At 42.6% G+C, this 22459-nt stretch overlaps 1 protein-coding gene across 3 annotated transcripts in view; it reads left to right on the forward strand.

Annotated features, from left to right (window-relative positions):
* The window catches only part of GRM7 (glutamate metabotropic receptor 7), a 589497-nt gene that overhangs the window by 504862 nt on the left and 62176 nt on the right, over positions 1–22459 (forward strand). For all 3 annotated transcript variants that reach the window (XM_077325254.1, XM_077325252.1, XM_077325253.1), the window contains one exon: positions 22131–22377. In XM_077325254.1, the coding sequence (XP_077181369.1) occupies positions 22131–22377 (247 nt within the window). The remainder of the gene's footprint in view (positions 1–22130; positions 22378–22459) is intronic.

Here is a 22459-nt window from a genome sequence, read left to right on the forward strand (position 1 = left end):
GAAAGAGGGCACATCTTGTGGTTGAGTAAGATCTGAGGCCAGTCACACCTTGAAGACCAACAAAATGTTGGGGGTATAAGCTTTCAAGAGTCAGACCTCCCTTTCCCAGATGATCTCTGCTATCTGATGAAGTTTTGACTCTTGAAAGCTTATCCTCTGGAAATCTTGTTGTTTTTAAGGTGCTACTGGTCTCTTGCTCTTCTACTATTGCTGACCAGTTTGGCTGCTCCCCTAAAAATACATTTGGTTATATTTTATAGCCCCTACTGGCTTGATGCAATGTCTAGTTATCATTTTCTGAATCATCTCTAAAACAGGTGCTTCGTTCACATTCATTCAGGAATATATTTGGGGGGAAATACACATACACATTAGGGCCAAACCAACAAAGCAGAAGCCCTGTTTAAACAAATCTAACTTTTCCTGAATTATGTAGCCAATATGCATAAGAATTAAGCCCAAAATTCTTTTCCATCATTTTTTAGTATAAACTGTTAATTTTCAGACATCCCATTTATCTTTTTCACTGAATTACACAAGATCCAGAGTTACTAAAAATAAATACTTCTGCACTTCGGATGAGCGGTATGTGTGCTGGGGAAAAGAAAAAATCTATTTCATTTGAACTCTAATCTCTGTTCATGGCTAGAATGAATGAAATGCAATAGGTGTGAAGAAATGTGATTTATTACAGTAGCTGAAGTCTGGCACTGAATGCCATAGAATGTCAGGATCGTGTGTCAGTCAATTTAATGGCACATTTCTCGATATGGAAACTCAAATCAGGCACTGGAAAGCTCCATGTAGTCATCTGCCTGAACAGACAAAAGAAGCACACCCACATTGTACCTAGCTTAACAACTCTATGCCTCTTGAAAAAGTGATCTGTTTAATTTCAAATATTTATACTGTCTGATTAAGGTCTCCAAATGGTTTCCAGAATGAAAATGATCTCCCATCCGAAAGACAATGCAGTCAGTGAAAACCATCATATATAAAGTTGCCTCACCTCTGTCCACAGATGGTCCAATGCCAGATTTCATACTAAAACCCAAGATGGTACACCGCATCCAAAGCATCAGTTCTTAACAGTACCTCTATGACTTCTGTGAAGGTTAGAGCATCTGGAACATTGCAGGCTATGAGACTGAAGAGCCTTCCACTTCCTATGTCAGCATAGCATATTTTTGTGCTAAGTACCATCAAGTAGATTCTTACAACCTTATGAATGAGAAGAATTATTTCTTATATATGCTGCTTTTCTCTATCAGAAAGAGTCTCAAAGCAGCTTCTTCTTCCCACAACAGACACCCTGTGAGGTGGGTGAGGCTAAGAGAGCCCTGATATTACTGCTTGGTCAGAACAGCTTTATCAGTGCTGTGGTGAGCCCAAGGTCACCCAGCCGGCTACATGTAGAGGAGCAGGGAATCAAAATTGGCCTGCCAGATTAGAAGTTAGTGCTCATAACCACTACATCAAGCTGGCTTTCTCCAGGATGACCTCCAGAATGTCCTATTCTCCACAGTCTTGCTCAGGTCTTATAAACTCAAGGTCATGGCTTATATTAATGAGTCAATCCATCTCATGTTGGATTTTCCTCTTTTGATTTCATCTAGCACTCACCTATATGGCATTTTTGGCAGTCTATATCTGTAAAACTCTTCTCCATCACTACATTTTGATTAAACAACTACCTGTATTCTTCCTGTCAGCTTTTTTCAGTTTTCACGTTTATATGTTGAAATGGGAATGCTGGTCTCCATCTTTAAGAATCTTTTCTAGCTCCTTCATGATGCCTTTCTCATTCTCAGTTTCCTAATTTCTTGGTAGCATTTTCCTTTTGGTTGATGTTTGAACCAAGGAATTGAAAATCTTTACCATTTCAATTTCTTCATCATCAACTTTATTGCCCCCACATATGGGGACTGCACAGTTGCAGACCAGCAGAGGGAGGGGCACTGCTTCCTCCTTTCTCTTCATGTAGTCGCTGGAGACTCGAAGCAACTAAGGTTCCAGAGAGTTTACAGTGAGGCAGGAGGGAGAGATGTGTTTCTGCACAGAAGACCACTAAATGAACAACAATTAAAAGTAATTGCTACCTTGTTTTGTCAGGCCCAGTCTGGCAACTAGCATAAGACTTGTGAGGGAACATGGTAGGGGTATCTGATCAAGACAGTATGAAAACCCCAGAAGTTACATCAGCCCTTTCTAAGAATAATCAGAAATGTTATGGTAAAACCACAGACTTTGTGATGATTCCTAAAGAAGACTGATATTACTTCCAGAGAAAACCTAAAAGTTATGCTAATCCTCTGTAAAAATCACTAGACACGGTTTTACAGTTTTTGTTGAATCCTAGAGAAATGTGATATCATGCCATATGCCCAGTGGCCAATTTTTATTTTATTTTTCTCTCCTCTGGAGGTGGAGGATCCTCTGTCACCACCAGAGAACTTCATCAGTCTTTCCTACCATTCTCTGATAATCCGGTTTATTGGTTAGATACTGGACTTTCTCAGCTTTTGTTCGTGTTGCATGGAACAGCCTGTCTGATAAAATTCATAGGTTTTCTCTCATCCTATCCTTCAAGAAAGATTGTTTCTCAAGGTGAGGATGAGGAATTTTGAATCCTGAATTAGTGAGTGGCTGATCATCTGAAACTGATGGCTTTCTTTTAGTCTTAAAGCATGATGGTTGTTGCTTGATTTTGTGTGGAGAATTGCTGCTCTCTGTTATTTGATTAGTTTGTCTTTCATGTCGTGAGCTGCTGCAAGCCTGTCAGGGGAGTGAGTTGAAATATTATCAGTGTTAAAAAGTACAGAGACTTTTTTGCACTTTCTCTAAACCGACTGCTTGCCTTTCAATAAAGCCAGAGTTGAGAATTGGCCAGGCTTTACATCGTGCTATTATCTTGATAATTTTTTCACAGGGTTGCTGACATGCATTCCTCTTAAAGAATGGAAGTATAGCATCAACAGTGAAAGTACATTATTATCATGGGCCAGGGTGCATAAATATTTCACTTCAGAAGCTTTCAGAAAATCATCTGTACTTTGCACTTGGCACTCCATTCTTTTCCTCTGTTTCTCAGGCTTGCGAAATGAAAGCTTCAGAACCAATACACTCAAGTCGCAAGCAGGTGTTATGTTTTAAGACAAGGAGATTTAGGTTGGCTACAGCAGTGCAACACCTGGATAAATAGCTCTTACATTGCTGGAAAGGGAAATTGAAAATTAGTCCTGGAGGACCTGTTTCCTGTGCTACTGTCTTATTTTGCATGTGGCCTCTGTAGGTGGCAATCTTTCTCACTATGACCTCAATTTTCTTTTTTTGGTATCCAAAGCTTCCTACTGCTGGGATCACACTGAAGCATCTTAACATCCATAACCTGCATATCTATAGTGTATAATTTTGCTATTGTTAAGCTCTTATGAGCCGGAGCCTTAAAGCTGGAAGCGTTTGTGCTCAGCACTTAGGAGTGACTTTATTGGCACCCCTGTATTCCTTCTCCTTTTCTCCCCTTCTTGATTATCCTTCAGTTGTTTGCTTGCCGGGTTTTATGGTATTCAAAGGCAGGAATAAGATGTTCATTGGAAGACAGAGCAGCAGATTTGCCAAATGAAATTTTGCAGTTACAAATACTATGTTGAGTAGGCCCTTTTTCCTGAATCTTGCTGCTTTTACTGGGTTTAGAATGGCTGCTGAAAACTTCATAGCAAATTGATGTGCAGGAGAAACCATAGGATCCAATACCATAGCCCCCCCCCATTAATGTTTGACAATGGTTTGTATCCTTGCAAAGTATGACTTTTCCATCTTGCCCTTCTGTCTTCAGCCCAAAATGTAGCAGAAATTGGGAGGGAGAGGTCAGAGGTGATGGAAGCCTGTGGAAACACTCAGTTGTACCTTCAAAGTAACCACAATCATTTATCATTTGTCTCAAACTACAAAGATGCAGTGATCTTCCTATATATTCCTAAAGAACATGCTTGTATTACTCTACTAAATAATGGTGTGAGTAGGGTAGGATTGCCATCTCCACATTGGGAAACACTTGGAGATGGGGGGGGGGGTGGAGCCTGAAGAGGGTGGGGTTTGAGGAGGGTGTATTACCAATGGGGTGTATTACCATAGAGCCCACTTTCCAAAGCAGCCATTTTCTCCACGTGAACTGATCTCTGTCAACTGGAGACCAGTTCTAAAACCCAGGAGATTTCCAGCCACCACCTAGATTGGAAGCTGACAATCCTAGTGTGGGGTGGAATTCAGGCTGAATTGGAAACAACACGAATTTGTGTGTGCCTGTGTGTGCACATGCCTATCTTGAAACAAGCAGAGTACTTACATGGGTGGGAGGAATTTCTGCCTCTGAAGTATGACTTTATTACTTCCATCCTCCCACTGCTGCCCCAAATGCCCCCTTAAATGATGTTCCTTGGGGTTCCATGTCCCACGAAGCAGGATTTCAGTGAACATTTTGGCTTGCAGTGATTAGTGGAGAAAAGAAAATCACCCTTTGTGAATGAAAATTTTCTACAGGATCCAAGCCATAATACGGTGAAATTCCTGTAGAAGCATAACACTTCCTTATTTACCACTATTATAGAAATTCTGATTAAACTCCATCATTTCTCCATGCAGTTGACTCAGAAAGCCTGGTTTATGTGGAGTCACAATTCTTTGAATTGTCCTTTCCACACAATGGAACATATGCCGCTTCCGTCATTGTGATGGCCATATGGGGGGGGGGAGGAGACTCTCATCATGGAACTGAGGACAGCTGCATATGCTCCACCCACCTGGAGAAGGATTAACACATATGGTACTTCTTTGTCAGCCTAGTTCAGAAGCATCTTACTCTACTGAAATCCATGTGTGAACCAGCCCTTAATTTTTAGTACTCTGCTGCCTGTTTTTCCTATTTGAGGCATACTTGGGTGGACATCTCAAGGGTGAGCAGAGACGTATTGTGTGTGCCAGCCTTTGGCCTCCTCTTCGAGCCCCTTTTTGTTACATGGCCTGTTTTCGTGGAACACCAAGGCTGTTCAACCACAGGGAACTATTTGATACACAGATACCCATTTGTGAAATTAATAGAACACTAATTCACTTAAACTTCATCAAACCCATTTCAATCTGTCAAAAGTAGACAAACAGGTGTCTTCTCTGGATAATTTGAGAAATAGCCTTAGGCATATTTCTTCTTGTTCAGTGTTTTAAAATCCTCCATAAGGAGTTTTATGACAGACACATTTTACCAGACTGAAAATCATACATATTCATGAGAATGGGCATTTCAATTTTAGTGGGGGAAAATGGCTGTCTTCCTTGTTCACCTTTTATTCCTGCTTAGGTCTATTTGACAGCTAATTAATTGCCTCACCCATAAATGCATCTCCTAGTCCAGCATTACCCAATGAAATTTATCAAAGATGATGGTTAATACATTGCATGCTGAAGAGCCTAATGGATTAAGGAACAGTCTATATTAGAAGAGTCTATTGATTACAAAATATCTTCTTGATGTGATTACTCTAGGACCAGGAGCTCCTTCTGAATCTGCTCTCATGATTTTTCCTGCCCTGGCAGCATGTACAGCCTCTGCAAGAACTTATCTCAATGTACCTGATGAGACTTGTTCCCTTTGGTCTTGAATTTATACAGTCTATAGTATAAAAAAATAAATTAGTTTACATTTTATAATGGGAAGTAATATTCTCATTTCAAACATATTCCTTAGCAATTACAACCTTTTCGCGCGCGCGCACACACACACACACACACACACACATATATATATATCATGCAAAGTTACATGAAACAGGTGTTTAATGTGTGTGTGCATATATAAGTGGAAAAATAAAAGTCATAAGCTGACATTGTTGCCTCTAAACAACACTCTAGAACTTTATGAACATACCCAGAAGATTTTTATTGGAAATCAGAATTTTTAGGGTTGCCAAATTGTGGAACATCTCCCAGAATTCCAACTGAATTCCAATTACAGAGTGCACTTCCCCTAGAGAAAATGGCAGCTTTTTAGTGTGGACTCTATGGCATTGGATCCCCACTGAACTCGCTCTGCTCTAGCTCCACTCTGCTTGAGTTCTACCCAAAAACCTTCAAAAAGTTTCCCACATTGGAACTGGTAACACTACCTGATACCATGCAACAAATGCTTCTCAACTACATGTGACCTGAACTGAGATCTCTTGTAGGATGTAGTCATTCATATGGTGATGAAAGGAACTAGAAACTGACTATTTTTACATGAGCATTGAATATTTAGAGAACTTAATAGATCATTACAAGATTACACTGTTATAAGGATCTAGTTATTGCCAGGTGATGGGTGGGTGGGGGCAGCTCTAGTGGAATGGAGTAGAGAAACTTACCATCTGGACTTCCTGTTCTCACTGTTCTGAATTGACAGCCTCAACAGCAACAGGAAAACCAGTTGTTGCAGTGTGAAACTGTTGTGTGATCCTTTTCATACCCACTCCTTAGAAGTTCATGATTCTCACACAAAAGCACAAGTGGGAGCATCATTGCACAGTTCTCTCTGTAAGCAATGACCTGCGAGACCACGCATGCACATTTTCTACAAGACAGGAAGTCTAACCCCCACCCCAAAGCTGATGCATATCTCAAGATTTTCAAGAAGACATTGTATGCATAAACCTCCATTCAACAGCAAAATCAGTATGCCTGACATCCCACAGGCGGTATTACTGCATGCCAAATAGTAAGTGTGGTGAAAATAACTTCCTGTTATTTTCTTGTCGCCACAGAGAATATCACCTTTTGTTTAATTACAAAGCCCTGAATTGACAATCAAGTAGTGCAAATGACACCCTGGCATTCCCACGGAAACTTCAGAGAGGCTATTTGCATGTCTTGTTATTTTGTACAGTAATAGCTGCAATCATCATAACTGCTATCATTTGTTTATCAGGCGTCCCCTGGGTGCCATCATTAGTCATTGGTAAAACTTTGAGAACTGCAATGCAGGCATAGCAATCAGCATCACATTACTTTCTGCACTTTGTGGTTCAATTGCTTTTTTTTTCTTTTCTTTTTTTTTAAGCATTATGCTGTTGTAGGCACAGGGAGTCTTCCGTGTATGGAGGAACCTGCCAATGAAGATACGAAATTCTGTGCTGGAAATAAAAAAAAAATGCAAATTTGCAATATTATTACCTATTGTATCCTGACTGGCAGGTGGGAAGGTATTTGAGTTAGGGAAGCAAAGCATAATTGGAGAGAATGAAAATCACAATTGCAGATCAGTTTATAAAATACACCAACATGTTTCAGAACAGTTGCCATGGCAGTGACTTGTTACACAAGCTAGATGTTCCTAAATTTGCATTCATTGAGGGTCAAACAGGGTCCCCCGCCCCCCGAGCCTCCTACACTTGTGCTTTTAGATGTTCTACTGTTACAATTAATCCCCACCACCCGCCCCATCCTTATTCCAAATAATCAATTTCCCTCTCTTTTGTCTTATATGAATTTGTGGTGCCCTCGGTTTCTCCTTAGTTTTGTTTTTTACCATTCTCATAGCCAGTTTAGAGTATGATTAATTGAAACAAGTTTATTTTTAGGAATCTAACAGATTAGTAGATATCTAAATCAGTCTCAGTACCAAAATTTCCTAATATTTATTGAAAGAGAGGTTGATGAAATAATAAATAATAGAATTAGAATGGGCTATGCTCAATTCAGCAAAACTGAAACATCTCTGACAGGCTGTTACCTGGCTTCTCCATTAACGGAGAGTCCCCACCATCCATAATTGGTTCCATTGTTAAGCTGCCTCCCCTCATGTTCAGCTGAAATCTATTATTCTGTACCTGAAGTCAATTAGATCTAGTGTTGCCTTCTGGAGAAGCAGAGAACAAGATTTCTCTCTCTCCTGTGTGACAGTCTATCCTGTGTTTGAAGTGTACAATCATGTGCTGCCTCAGCCTTCTCATTTCCAAGCAAAACATACTTGGTTCCTTCAACCTTTCCTCACAAAATTAGTTTTCAACATCCCTATCACTCTTCTGAATCTGTTCTACTAAGTTTGCATGTTTCTGAAAGTGCACTATCCAGAACTGGACTTCAGGTGTGGTCTGACTAGTGTGGAACAGAGTAGAACTTCTTATGGCATGGTACTCTGCTTCTATTAATGTAACCTACAAATGCATTAGCTTTCTTGTTTTCATCCTTCCCTCCTTTCTTTGTGGTGTAGTGATGTAGTAGTTAAGAGAGGCAGCCTCTAATCTGGAAAGACAAGTTTGATTCCCTGCTTCTCCACATTAAGCCAGCTGGGTGGCCTTGGGTCAGTCACAGCTCTCTCAGAGCTCCATCAACCTCGCCTATCTCACAGGATATCTGTTGTGGGGAGAGGACTTTAAGTCTCCTTTGGGTAGGAAAAAGCTGGGTACCAAAAATTTCCTTCCTTCCTTCCTTCCTTCCTTCCTTCCTTCCTTCCTTCCTTCCTTCCTTCCTTCCTTCCTTCCTTCCTTCCTTCGCTATCTTACACTACTGTGATCAGTTTGTGATGGGCTACACTCCCAAGATTCTTTTAACAACCTACTACTGCCAAGGCAACTGACCCCATTTTATATTAGTAGCACTCAGCTTTCCTAGCTTTCCATTTTATCAAAGTTATTTTGAAGTTTGCTGGGCTGCTGCGCGGCCAAAAAAATTATTATTATTTTGATTGGGACATTTGGGGAATGATGCGGGACGCAGGGCAGATGCTGCAAAGGCAGGGTTGTCCCGCCAAGGGCGGTACACCTGGTCACTATATTTTAGAAGGAAAGTAGGAGAGATGCTAGCTTCTATCAGTATATGGGACCTGAAGAAATCCTGAGTTTAGAAATGCTGGCAACAAACTTTGCCTTTTATTGTTTCAGGCCAACTTCTGAAATTTTAGCTGATATTGAGTAATTTGGGGGACATCATTTGGCTGGGAGAAGAACCTGCTTCAGAATTTAGGACTATTATGGATATATATTCTTATCCATGGTTCCTCTATATATTTGTGAAACAGCCTGGGGGGGGGGGGTTGAACGTGTCCAGCTGTCCAAGTTGGAATATGGCCAATCAGGGTGCAGCCAGCAAAGGTGGCTGCAACCTGATTGGCCCTGCCTCTGCAAGCTCCCACCCTCTGTCCCTGGACTCTAGCCTCTTTGCTCTCAGGCATACCTCAGTGTCTGGAGCCAGCAGCAGGTAAGGGGAGAGGGCCCTGGGTAAAGGGTTGTGGTGGAGGGCCTGCTAATGAGGGTCTCCTGGCCTGCTGACCGCTTGCTAAGGAGCTCTACCCCGGGCCTGCTAACAAGGTGGCCAGCCCCTGCCCACTGCACTTGAATCAGCTGTGAGCTGTGGCCCAAAGCCACCTTAAGCTGCCTGGCTGGGGCCTGGGGAGGGGACCATTCTTAGGAATGGGCTTTGCAACTAGTTAAAACATAAAACTCAAACCATTTCATTTCTATAGAAATGTAAAGAGTTCCAGGAGCTCACTTCCAGAAAAAGCTTCCAAGATTCACTGAAGGGGGCCATTGCCACAACGGGGGATGAATTTGGCAGAGGACCTGGTTGGTGGGAGAAGACTTCCAGCCCTAGCATTAGCCCTGGACAGCGTTCTGCATCAAGGCGGCGCTGTTGGGGAGGGTTCGAGTCGGGTGCCCTTATTAGGGATGTCATGATGCGTCTTGGCCTCTTTCACCTCCAGGGCAAAAATGCAACCCAGCCTCCCTACTTTGTTAAGGATAGTAGAGTTGTTGTTATTCAAGTTGTTTGTTTTACTGTTATGAACTGTCACAGCCAGTGGATTTGAAGCATGGAATGGGTTTTTTGGGGTGGCCAAGTTTGTGTGCTGGCCTCCCTTAGGTTTGGGGGCCCCCTTAAGGGACTGTGTGAATGCGGAGCCTGATTGAGAGCTTGCATTTCTGGGGGGTAGGAGAACCCCACAGAGGCAGAGTAACCCAATGGGGGTTACTCCAGACTGTCTCCTCCTGCTCTCTTCCACAGATGAGTTATTTTCTGGGCAGTATGGCTGGATAGCCAACACATCCTGTCGAGGGGCATGCTGTTGGAATCCAAGTTGTGAACAGCTGACCACAAGAGGGGCCAGATCATTTCCCATGCTTGCCAAGCTCAATGTTAATAAAGGCTGTGGCCAATATTTTATGCCAAAAAGATTGTTTCCAGTGTCCTCATTAAGCAGGCAATATCCCCCTGCAAAGCAACAAGTGTCATGAAGATTGATAGCTGATTATTAAGATGCAGGGTTCTGTCCAAAGTCTTCTTACACTACTGGAAAGGCACTTCAGTTCTCAAAGGCAACAAGGAATGATTTGTGGTTGCAGGGGTCCCCCTGGACACTGGTGGGGGATGGGGAGAAGGGTTTCCACATTCAGGTTGGGAAACCCATGGAGATTTTTGGATGGAAACTGGAGGATATGGACCTCATGGGGGTACAAGCTCTATGCAGTCCAATGTCCAAAGCAGCCATTTTCTCCAGAGGCATTGATCCCTGTCATCAGGAGATGAGTTGAAATTCTGGGGGATTCCCAGATCCCAAATGGAGGCTGGCATCCCTAGGTGATTCCTCCCTCCCACTACATCATATTGGACACTGTTCCCAAATATTTGCAGAATCAGCATTTGTAGAAAACAGTAGGCTGCAGTGAGAGGCAGGAAAGATCTCTTCCATCAGCACAGGTCTGCTCACTCTTTTGGATCCAACCCATATTGGACATTAAATATATATGACATAACTCTAAGCATTCTGGTATTCATTGAGGCCGAATAATATTCTCATTAAAATGAGGACACAAATGATAGGATTTTATTAAATGGGCAACTGGAGGAAGACATAATGGAAGTTTGCAATAAAAACTGGAAATTAACTGTCTAGATAAATGGGATTGAACTGAACATGTCATATGAATGCACATTTGCTTTCCATTCCATATGCTTGTTTTCCACTGTGTTGGGTACTGAGATGGGGGGAAAAATTGAAAACAGTTGAAAAACAAATGGAACAAACATGACAGGTTTGTCTAGACATAGAGGTGATCCTGCAGTCTCCATCTGCTGCTGCACCATCAGGTGGAAAAGAAACTCACCATTTTGAAAGCAACCTTTTGCTCTTTCATGTAAACAGTGATGGCTCTTTCCCTTGGGATGTACCTTGTACTAAGTGGATTTGCAAGCAATACAATGGGAGCAATCATCAAGTTGCCACTCAAAGCAATGTCTGCTTTTAAGCTTTGTTCCCAATTTGTGTGTTGTTCCTTACCTTTCCTGATGACATTCTTGAATGATGTTATCATCAAAATGTTGTTTCTGAATTCTGATGTAATTGCACTCCTGCCATAAGGACATATATGCATGGGGAAAGAGTATTTATTATGATTGGATAACAGCTATATACTTTTGTGCTTGACTGTTTTTTTCCCCTACAAAACTATTTGGAAGACCACGACTTAAAAGCCACAAAGGATTTCCCTGGATAGAAGGGGGGCAGTTTCCAACATCCTGCCTCGCACTGAAGACCTCTGCTTCTATCCTACAAGTTATTCTTTGAGGCCTTTTGTCCCTCACTCCCAGAGTTACCATTCTTCAGGTGGGTTCTGATCTCCAGGTGACAGAGATTAGTTCCTCTGGAGAAAATGGCTGTCTTAGGCAGTGGACTCTGACTTTGTACCTTGCTTTGTACCCATCTTCAAATCCTGCTGTCCCCAGGATGCCCCCCCCCCACTCACCAGGAATTTCCCAACCCAGAGTTGGCAACCCTGCTCACTCACTCAGGAGAAGCATTTTGGTTTGCATTTTGGGCTGCATTGGGATGAGAGTTCAAGAAAGTGATGGTCTTCAAAATGGAAATCCTTTCTCTCCTCGCCCCCCCGCCCCCTACCCTACAAGTCCTTGCAGGTTCTTCATGATGCAACTGGGGCAGCTAGGCCCCGTGACTAGCACCATGCAATCTGGCCATAGTTTTTCTTGGAAGAGGCTGCCAAGGGAAGAAAAGAGAGAAAGAAAATTAAATTCCGAGAGGTAGGTTGGCTGCTGGGTGGGACAGAGAGAAGGAAGCAGGCAAAGGGAAGAACTATGGAGCCATTTAGGAAAGGGAAAGATGAAATAGTGGGCAAATGACATGCCCTCTGCAACTCTTTATAAATGTCCTGCTTCCATTTGTATCTCCAGCATTTACATTTTGGGCTAAATTATCCAAGTGCTTAATTATCCAATTGGCAACAGACATTCAGAGATGGTTTCCCATTGCCTGCCACTGCATTGCAACCCTGGACTTTCACAGTGGTGTACCATTCAAATATTGACCAGGGTTGACCCTGCTCAGTTTTCAGTGTCTCATTAGATTAGGCCATCCTGGACTAGCCAGGTCAGAACTGATCTCAGTTTACCAAGAGCAAATGATATCAATGGGATTGGCTTATGCACACATGCAAAGGTGAACAATGCTGAGATTTGAGTATTCACAGTCCATTTTGTAGAACCTAATGTTACACAGCAAAGGAACTATAGTTTCTTGTACCTAGTTTCTTTTTCTGAACACAAGAAGCACTCAAGAAGATATAGTAAATGTATGTTCAGAATAACAATGAGTGTAGGGAGGCATAGATATTCCTTGTGTTACTCACTGCTGAAATGCTGCTACTTGTAGATAGGGAAAGACAGGTAGCATATCAAAGTAAGAAAGCCAGCAGAACTGAAAATGTGAAAAGGGGATAGTTGTCTTGCTATGGAATAGTTGACATTTTTCAGATAGCCAAAAGAGAAATCCTCTGCAGAATTCCAGGTTCTCTGCATTAATTGCTAGAGCCTTTTAAATCAGAATGTTTTCTTATATGTACCTATACTTCAGGGGTGAGATACTGAATTTCAATGTAGTGTACACTGTATAAAATGTCACAGACACGTAAGTAGAAGTGACTAAGAAGTTGCAATGCCCAAAGAGAAGGTATTTGTTTCTGCTCCCCATTGGTAATGAATAAAGATATTTAGCATTTCACTTGAAAAATGTTACAGGAGAAGTGAACAACTGAAGGATAAGTTAAAGATGTTAGCACCAAAGGTAATTTGTTGGTAACCTGAGTCAGTTGCACTTTTCACTATGGAGTAGAGTACGTCAGGAGTAGTTTAAGGATTTGTGGGACCTGTAGTACCAGAGCTAGTTTAAGGATTTGCGGGGCTCAAGCTGAGTACAATTAAGGGGGGAGCACCCAGACTGAGGGTGAAGGGAACTCCCATATTGGGAAGGGGTGTCAATCCAAGGGTCCTTAAAAGGGGGAAATGGGGGGATGCTATGGCCCTGACCCATAGAGTGGAATGCACTGTGTGGGGCCCCTGGAAATGTGGGGCTTGTAGCACATGCTGCATGTACTACATGGAAAAACTGGTCCTGAGTTATGTATAATTAAAAAACCTCTCTGTCTCTGTTTTTCTTGTGCAGAAGTTTTTGTTCTTGAATAGAATGCAATGTCCTATTTGACATCTCAGCCTAAAACCCCCACAAGAGCCTGATCCATGAGTGATTTAAAGAAACAACAGACATGCAGACATTAAAACTGTCTATTCTGTGCCATATGTGCTGTACAGCATTTCTAGTTAATACGGCTGCAATTTTAAGACTATTCGTAGTATTTTAAGGTAATCTTGTGCCATTTGCATGGAGAAGGAAAGATTGTGGCACACATGGCAATTCAAATTTAAATATTTTATGTAAGGTAAATGATCACATCTATGTACCTTTGCATCTAAATGATATCCTTAGGGTGTGATTGTCGCTAACACACTTCAGCAAAGTTTGATGCGTTCTTGATTTCAGCTTAATGTCACTTTCTAAAGAGGTAAGATAGGGTAACATTGCAAGATGTTTTGTATGCTTCTATCCAACCCCGTGCTATTGACTTGAGCAAGACATAAAAAGTAGAACAAAACATTATGTTCCTGTAGCTTTTCAATATTACTGCTTATTTTATGATGAAACAGCATAGAAGAGCAACATGTTCTCTTGTGGCAATTCTGAGATCAGCATGCAAGCCAGTAAAAATCCTTGGCAATATTAGAAACTCCACTGGATGATACAAATCAGACACTTCCTACTTAATACATATTTTGACAGTCTGCAATATACAACCCTTGTTTAATTTTGTGCTATTATGTCTGCCCATTTTTCCACCAACCCTTTCTTTTACAAGTTCTTAACATTGCACTGGTATGACTCACTTTAGAACTGGGGTCCCTAATGTGGTACCTGTGGGTGCCATGATACCAGCCAACACCTTTCCTAGCATCCCTCAAGTAGGGTTGCCCACCTCCAAGATCAGGTCAGCTGGAGAGCATGACCACTTTGAAAGATGGACTCTATTACATTATACCACATTGAGCGGGTTCAAACAAAATTTCTTAGAGCGTTACTTCAGGTTCCAAACTGTGTTTCGAACTCATGGATACGCCTAGAGACAGGGTTTCCAAAATTCAAAGCGAAAGCAGTAACTTCATCCGTCTCCCTATGGTTAAAGGCACACTGGGCCACAGCTGGTTTACTTCCTTCAATCCTCTGTGACAATTATAAACCCCAGTGGCTGTTGGCCACTGAGAGGGAAATTATAAAATTAGGCTTTTCCCCGCTTTCACTACTAGGGTTGGGGTACGATCAGGCGAAAATTGTAGTGAAACAAAGGACTGAGGACACAGAGCATCAAACTGACCTTTCTCGCTCCCCTAGGTATGGTGCACCACCGTGTTCCAGATATATTCAAGCCTCTGCAGACTATCTCTCCTATTTGGAAACAAAATACTATAGGAGAGCATTCACACTAGCTAGATGCTCTGCATTACCTTCTGCCACGCTGGTGGGTCACTTCAAGAAAACCCCATTAGCTGAAAGACTCTGCCCCTGTAATTCCGGGGAGATAGAGTTAATCGAACACGTCCTCTTAAGGTGCCCTACTTTTAGCTCTGCGAGAAATAAATTCATCCTCCCATTACTCAGGAATTCCTCCACCAGTTCAAACAAAGAAAAAGTAAAATTCCTCCTGTGGAATAGTAGGGGCCATATTATTAAGCAGGTTGCCAAATTTTGTGCACATGTGCTTAGCACAAGGGAAAGACAACTTAAGCTTAAGTGAAGATTTTTAGAGGTATTTTACTATGCATTTTTTTATAATGTACGCATCAATTATACAATTTTATATATTTTAAATTTTGTACTGGCTCCCTGATTTTGCAATTCTTTACTGTGAAATGTTTTTTCTCGTTATCTGTTTTATCTGGCCACAGTGCTGTATCAAATAAATTTGATTTGATACCACGTTGAAACCCATTTCCTCCCCAAAATCTCCCAACCAAGACCTGGCAACCCTACCATCAAGTATTTTTAGAATGTGCATGGGGCCTGGTGGGTTTGTGAGCTTCTGATGTGTATGGTATAATACAGACAGTAGCATGTAGCAAAGTGCTGTTCTAAAAACACAGAGGGACTTGAGTCTGATGAAACACAGCCAAACTGCATGGCTACCATACCTAATGCACCTAAGTGGAACTTGTTCTGAAGTCATGTGATTGTCCCAGTTTGAATGTATTTGTATAATGCAGATGGGATTTGCTAAACACATCACTACATCATATTTCAGTCACTTTTTAGAAACCATTTGTGTATCTACCAAAATCTGGCCAGAATCTCTCTCTTACTGTCCATATGTGCAAGAAGCACTCAGTAGCCCTTCAGGACTGTTGTTTCTTACAAGTAATGGGGCAGATATAAAACGGCTGGGCTTACGAGTGAAAGGCTCATGTAAAAGATGCAGGTAGGAGAAGCAGCATTTTGTTTTCACTTCTCTTTGATCAATACGTCAGGTCCCTGCAAAATGAAAACATATATCACCAGATGGTGGCTTCTTAGCTAGTTCAGGCTATATACTTGCTTTGTGTTTATGGAAGAAAATATTGTTAAGCAGTATGCTCATTTTTAAAGGCATCCTGTTAAACTGAGATTTTACCTGCAATGTTTAAGAGACAGAGTTACAGAAAACTTTACTCCCTAACATTTTGTGGCTGTAGAGTTGCCAGGGACCCCTGGCACTGGCAGGGGTAGGGAGCTGGGACTGAATGGGAGCAAAGAAAGACCAAGTCTGGTGTTGTCTGTGATGCAGGGACAATGCTTCTGTTTTGTGCCAGAAATGAGGGGCTTTCCGCACCGGGATCCTTGTAGCAAATTGTTTGCTGAATGAAAAATCGCCATTTAAAATAGTGGAATTCGTCATTATGCATACCTGACTTTGTAGTGGAATCCAGTTGCGTTTCCATCGTTTCCCACAAGTTTCCGGTCTCAGCAAAAATCGCTAGAAAGGAAGCGCTATTGCCGAGCTCGTCCCACCCCTGGAACATCAAGCAGCCAATGGGCAGCCGTTAGCATGCTCCCAAACAGCCCCTTTCCCTTTAAGAAAGGTTTTTTTAAAAAAAAAACACACACACCCATTGCAACGAATATGTGTTGATTCGTTGCAGGAGAGACCCATCAGCTGGCAGGTGTGTTTGAGCTATCGTTTCATCGTTGCCACGCTCCCCCCGAGTGAAAAAAAAAAATCCCCCCCCCCTCACGGGCCCGATTTTCGACCGAAAACAGTGTAAAAAATAAAGGGAAAATACATCAGCAAACGGGCTTCTCTGTTGTTTGTGCTTAGTGACTAAACAGCTCTGGGGAGGGACTGAAGCCGGGGAAGCCGGCTTGCTGGTGGGTTGAACTCCGCTCGCTCGGAGAAAAAAAAATGGCAATCGCTTCGCCGGAAGATCAGAGGAGAGAGCCAGGGGGAGGGACTTTGTGGAAACCACAACAATGGTAACGCACAGAACTTTCCCGCTAGTGTTGCAGATTGGTTGCAGGAGTGTAGCGCTTTCCGGAGGGTGAATCCACTTTGGGGGATTTCCCTGAAAGCGCTACAAGGAAGCGCTTTTTGCGGATCGGTTTCAGGTGTGTGGCAGATTGTCAACGACGTTGTGCATAATGGCAAATCAGTAGCGTTTTCAATTGGCAACCATTGTGCGATTTTGAAGGCATGCGAAAAGCCCCTGAGTCTTTGCGCCAGGCTGCAGGCTGGAGTTTGAGCCAGGGCAAGTTGCCCCACCTCTTCCTGCTCCTGCACAGAGGAGCATTTGGCTGGGATTTGTGCTCCTGCATGAGAGCTGGGGCAGCAAATTTCCCAGTGTGGAAATGGCATGATGGGGATGCTTTAGGATTTTGCACAACTTTTTGTTAAAGGGGTTTAATATAAATGCTAGTGTTTCTGTAGCACCAGTGTGTATATATGTGCAAGGCGGCAGGTGATTCATGGCCTTGAGTTTCAGTATATATAGATTTATTCTATTAGGCTCAAATATTTGTATTAGGGGTGAGTACTTGCAGTATGGGGAGGGGGGCTACTGTTTGGACTCAGATGTCAGGCTACGCATCAGTACTGGCATCCAGTGGTGACAGGACCCCCAGTACTGTTTCTGGGCCAGGCCCTACTCCCCCCTAGATTCTGAAATGATTTAAGCTCTTTTATATCCCATGGGCACTTTTTTGATGGACTGTTTTCCAACCAAACAATACCAAAATTGCCAGGGAGCTAGTGTTGCCTGTCCACTAAGACCCCCCAAGTTCCAAGTGAACTGGGCTACGGGGTCCCATATTATGAGCCACTGAACAAGGTTCCCCCAGCCATCCTGTGGCTGTGGCCTGGGAGGAAAGCAGCCCTGGGAATGGGCTCCACCCCCACAATGGAGGGAGGGAAGAAAAAAGAACAATTGATAGCTGCAGCTCCGAAGTTATTCCGTATGGGGGACATTTCTGGTGGAGCTGGGGTGGCTTAAAAAAAAAACAAAACAAATCAGATCAATAATTCAGAAGATATGGTACTGCCTGTCCACAAAAGGACCCCCCCCCCCCCCAATTTCAAAGTGAATTCAACCAGTGGATCCAATTCCACGGTATTCCGGACAGAACACACAGACTCTTGAGCAAGCTGCCCCCAGCCTTCCTATTTGCAGAGTCATGGATAGAGGTAAAAGGGGCCTTGCCCTCACAAAGGGTAGGAGAAGTAGTCATCCAGGTTTGCAGCAATTCTGGGGGTTGTGCCTAGCTCGCACAGGCTTGGATCTGTCCTTCCTGGGCAACTGCCTGGAAAAGTCAAAGCATTAAAAAAAAGGATTATTCCTCCTACTGCTGCTGCTGGGTAAGTACCTAAATATGAAAAACTAAATGGAATTTTTGTCCAGGGCTGTGTATGTGTGTGCTTTATGTAATGCCTAACAAGTCTGGATTTGTGTATCTGTTCAGGAAACAGCAATTGTTGTTTACGTTTATAGATTAGGGATTCCAAAAAGCCTATTTCCGTGCTAGACGGGTTTGCTAAAATTAAGCCCATTAGGCACACACATTTTACTGCAGTTTTTCAAAGGTGTAAGTCTTCAATTTTGACTTTGGATTATGTGCCCACTTTATGCACCATTCTTTTTCCCCCCTCCGGTGAATTTATTCTGCAGCTACAATTTCAAAAGTACGCTTTCCTAGATTGGGGTGGTACACCACTTTTGTGGTGGTTGGCATCCGGAATTTTTTCTTGTAAAAAATGTACACAATTGCCTTTTTCAGCTGTGCAGTCCATATCAGCCAGTGCCTTCTATTTAGTTCATTGAATAAAAAGGAACAGTAAGGAACATAGATGGTGTAGGGGGGGGGGGGGTTACTTGATGTTGAAACTGATCAGACTTAAAAAAAAATCCCTGACAAGCAGCTGCAAAGCCCCCTTTTCCATATTGCCAAGTTCTAGGGGATTCTCTGCTGTGTTATCGGCCACTGTGAGCAGTGGGAGCCACACAATCTCACATTATTGGGGGAACATGTTGAGTGTACAGGATGCATGGCAGAACTTACTGACACTGGCATTGCAAGCTGGGATTGTTGGCACAATGTGAACTTGTGTTATGTCATCTGTGCTATGTCATCTGCAACTCGTCAACACTTTGTATAGGCCTGCAGTGAGTATGGGGGAAGAGTCCTCTTTCCAAAGCTCTAGAGAACTTTTTTTTTAGTCTGTTGCCACTAAATTGGGGGGGGGGATGGGGGGTATTTTCACTAATGTCCTAGTGCAACTGCATAGTAATGCTAATTTCCTGCCCTTCCCTGCAAATTTGCATGTTTTTTCTTTCTTTCTTTCTAATTTTCTACTTTGATTCTGTACACTGATTGTGATCTTGGCAGGTTTTTCAAGCCTGTTGTGTGCTTGTTATGAGTTTCTTATCTGTCCTCCAAATGGATCAATCCTAAGTGATTCTGAAGTTCAGAGGTTTGCAGAGGGTCCGTGTCAGCCACCATTTTAATGTTAGGCTTCCAGAGACTGCCAAATCCCCCCCCCCCAAAAAAAACACTTTGTTCACTAAAGCATTAATGGGGAAAAATTTTCAAAGCTTTAGGCTTCCCATCCCAGTATCTCTCTGTTTAAATCTCATGTCAATGCCATTCCATACTGACGAATCCCCCCCGCACACACACAATTTTGTTTGCATGCAGCACTGAAATCTTTTTTTTTTTTGCACTGAGGATGCTGCCATTAGCCTTCTCTCTGAGTTCCCTTTGAACTCAATAATAACAGAGAATTAAACCTTGTTCAGCTCATTTTAAACTTTCCCCTTTGTTTTATAATAATAATAATAATTAATATTATATATATATATATATATATATATATATATATATATATATATATATATATATATATATATATATATATATATATATATATATATATATATATATATATATATATATATATATATATATATATATATATAATTATGGATTCAGGTAGTCTCATAGCATTAGACTCATGCTGCTTCTAAAAAAATGTAGCATGTCTGTGCCTGCTGCACCTCCAGAATTTGTACACTGATGAAGGTGGGAGGGTGGTGCAAGGTACAGAGTGGGCAGAATTACCTCCATGGTCCATTATGCACGGAGTGGAAGGTCCGCATTCGGGGGGGAATGGCGGCAGCTAAAATCACCAATTATGCACGCTGCAGGTGGCAACCAGGCACAGCCGAAAATGCCGTATTAGGGAGATGTGGAAGTGGAGCTTCCCGGGACCTGGGCGCAACCAGAAGCGGCTCCGGAGTAGCCGTGTGCATAATTGGACACTCTGGGTTTTGCCGCCGTTGCGTTCCATCCCGTGCATAAGCGGTTTGCTTCACTTCTTCCTCCTCCACGTTCTCCATACCGCCGTTTCAGCAGCCGTGCATAATAGGCCCATGTGAGTGGAGGAGTGACTCAGACAGCCGGACACATTCCAACCCCCAGGCTGTTTCACAAATATATAGGGGAACCATGGATAAGGATGTGGAGTACAAATATTGTCATCAGAGAATGCATAATGTGTCATATGATGTAACATGGCAACATAGACCTAAGAACAAGTGGGAGTTCACATATGCCGGTTTAGCGCTGATTCGCTGCATTAGCCATTGATATTTTGCGTGTCAAACGCTGCAATCCCAAGCAGATGTCAACGGGCTTAGAAGGGTTTAATTATGCCTAGGATATCAACATAAAAGTGCCAAATGAGATTAACATAATGCTTTGTGATGAAGACAGTTTATATATTCATCTGCAAATCATCCAGTGATCAGCTGCCTAGGGAGTGCTCTACAGGTGTTTGTGAATAAGCCTTGGAAAGTCTGGTTGGGGGATAGTAAACCTGCTTACCCTCATGCGAGAAGTGCAATTTGTGCATTGAAGCTCAGCACAGGTCTCTTCCTGATAAAAACTCATGCTCAAAAGGAGTACTCTGTGGATAATTTCTTCTACTGAATCCCCATACTCTGTACCTGAGTTTGAATGTAGTTCATCACACACAGAGAGAGAAGCCCCAGACCTACATTTTCCTCTTCAAGTCAAAGTCAGTGTTGGAAATGATGAACTACGTGGTCTCTTAGCCTCAGAATTCAGAGAGGGACTATAATAGAGTCAGAGAGATAGATAGGCATAGAAATCCTTTCACTCTCTGCTCTGCTGCTATCTCTTTGGTGTGTAGAATGCTACTCTCAGGGAATCTTCCTTCCACCCACCCACTTTCTGACACTTTCTCCCCATACCTCCCCATCTCCTCCGCCGCACCATGAGATCAGGACATGGACTCCTGCATCTCCCTCCATCCTAGTGAGCTAGGATAGATTACAAGTCTGTCTCTACTCTATCCTGTCTAGAATGGAGTTCCGATAATAAAAGACCTCTTACTAGTTTGGGGGGGAAAGTGCCTATGTTTGTTATTTTGATTCTTACCTGCATGCGCAAACACGGGCCAGATAGCTTCTATGGCACTGTAAGTCATTGCACACTCTGCTAATGCACCAAAGTATTCATAACACTCCAAGAGTCAGCACCGTGACATTCGTAGTACTACAAACAAGGTGCAGAACCTATGCAAGATAACATTTTTTTTTAAATCATAAATCATAAACGCTGTAGCTTTATAAACTAGCAATAAACTCTGGATAAGCCATCTGGAACCCAGAAGCCTTATTGAACGTCCTTCATGCCGAGGATTGTATCCGGCTTCTTCCAGTCTCGAAGGTTTTGCTTTCTTATAGAAAATGTATGCAATATTAGCAAAGGTTGCCTATAGGCTGGTACAAATGTCAAATAGCCTAGGTCAGGAGGGGCCAAATTGAGCCAGTTCCTAGGAGGGCGTGATAGCATTTATCCCCTTCCCTTCCCCCATAGTAGGCTACTGGATTATTGGCACGGGGATTGAGTTGTTATATCGCCTTGTTCATTGTGTTTTGAACGCCCTTTTAATAGGGGTTTTATTGGGTTATTATTGAGGACGTTGTAACCTACCACGAGCCATCTTCAGGATGTGGCGGGAAATCAATCACATTAATTAATTAATAGATTATAATTACTAGTAATTGTAGCCCAGGAACATGTAGGAAGCCACAGTTAGGCCACCCCTGGCTCAGACTGTCTCAAGCAATGTGGTTCTAAGAGGCATCTCCATCCTGAAAGTGCTATTGCCGACGTCTCCGTCATTTTATTTGTAATAGTGTCCTTATGTGTTGTTGTTTCCTAGCTCTACGTACAAACTACCACACTTACTATATCCATGAACTTAAGCGCTTCAGTGGCCCTGGGGATGCTTTACATGCCGAAAGTGTACATCATCATCTTCCACCCCGAACTAAATGTCCAGAAGCGGAAACGCAGCTTCAAGGCAGTCGTGACAGCAGCAACCATGTCGTCGCGACTTTCACACAAAGCTAGCGACAGACCCAATGGGGAAGCAAAAACAGAACTGTGTGAAAATGTAGACCCAAACAGTAAGTAGTTTTGTGCTTGTTACTTTCGTCACAGGTGACGGCAGCGGCAGTTGTAAGAGGTGCCTTCTTTGTAAAGGCCTCA

The sequence above is a fragment of the Paroedura picta genome, chromosome 3, assembly GCF_049243985.1.
Source record: "Paroedura picta isolate Pp20150507F chromosome 3, Ppicta_v3.0, whole genome shotgun sequence".
NCBI lineage: Eukaryota > Metazoa > Chordata > Lepidosauria > Squamata > Gekkonidae > Paroedura > Paroedura picta.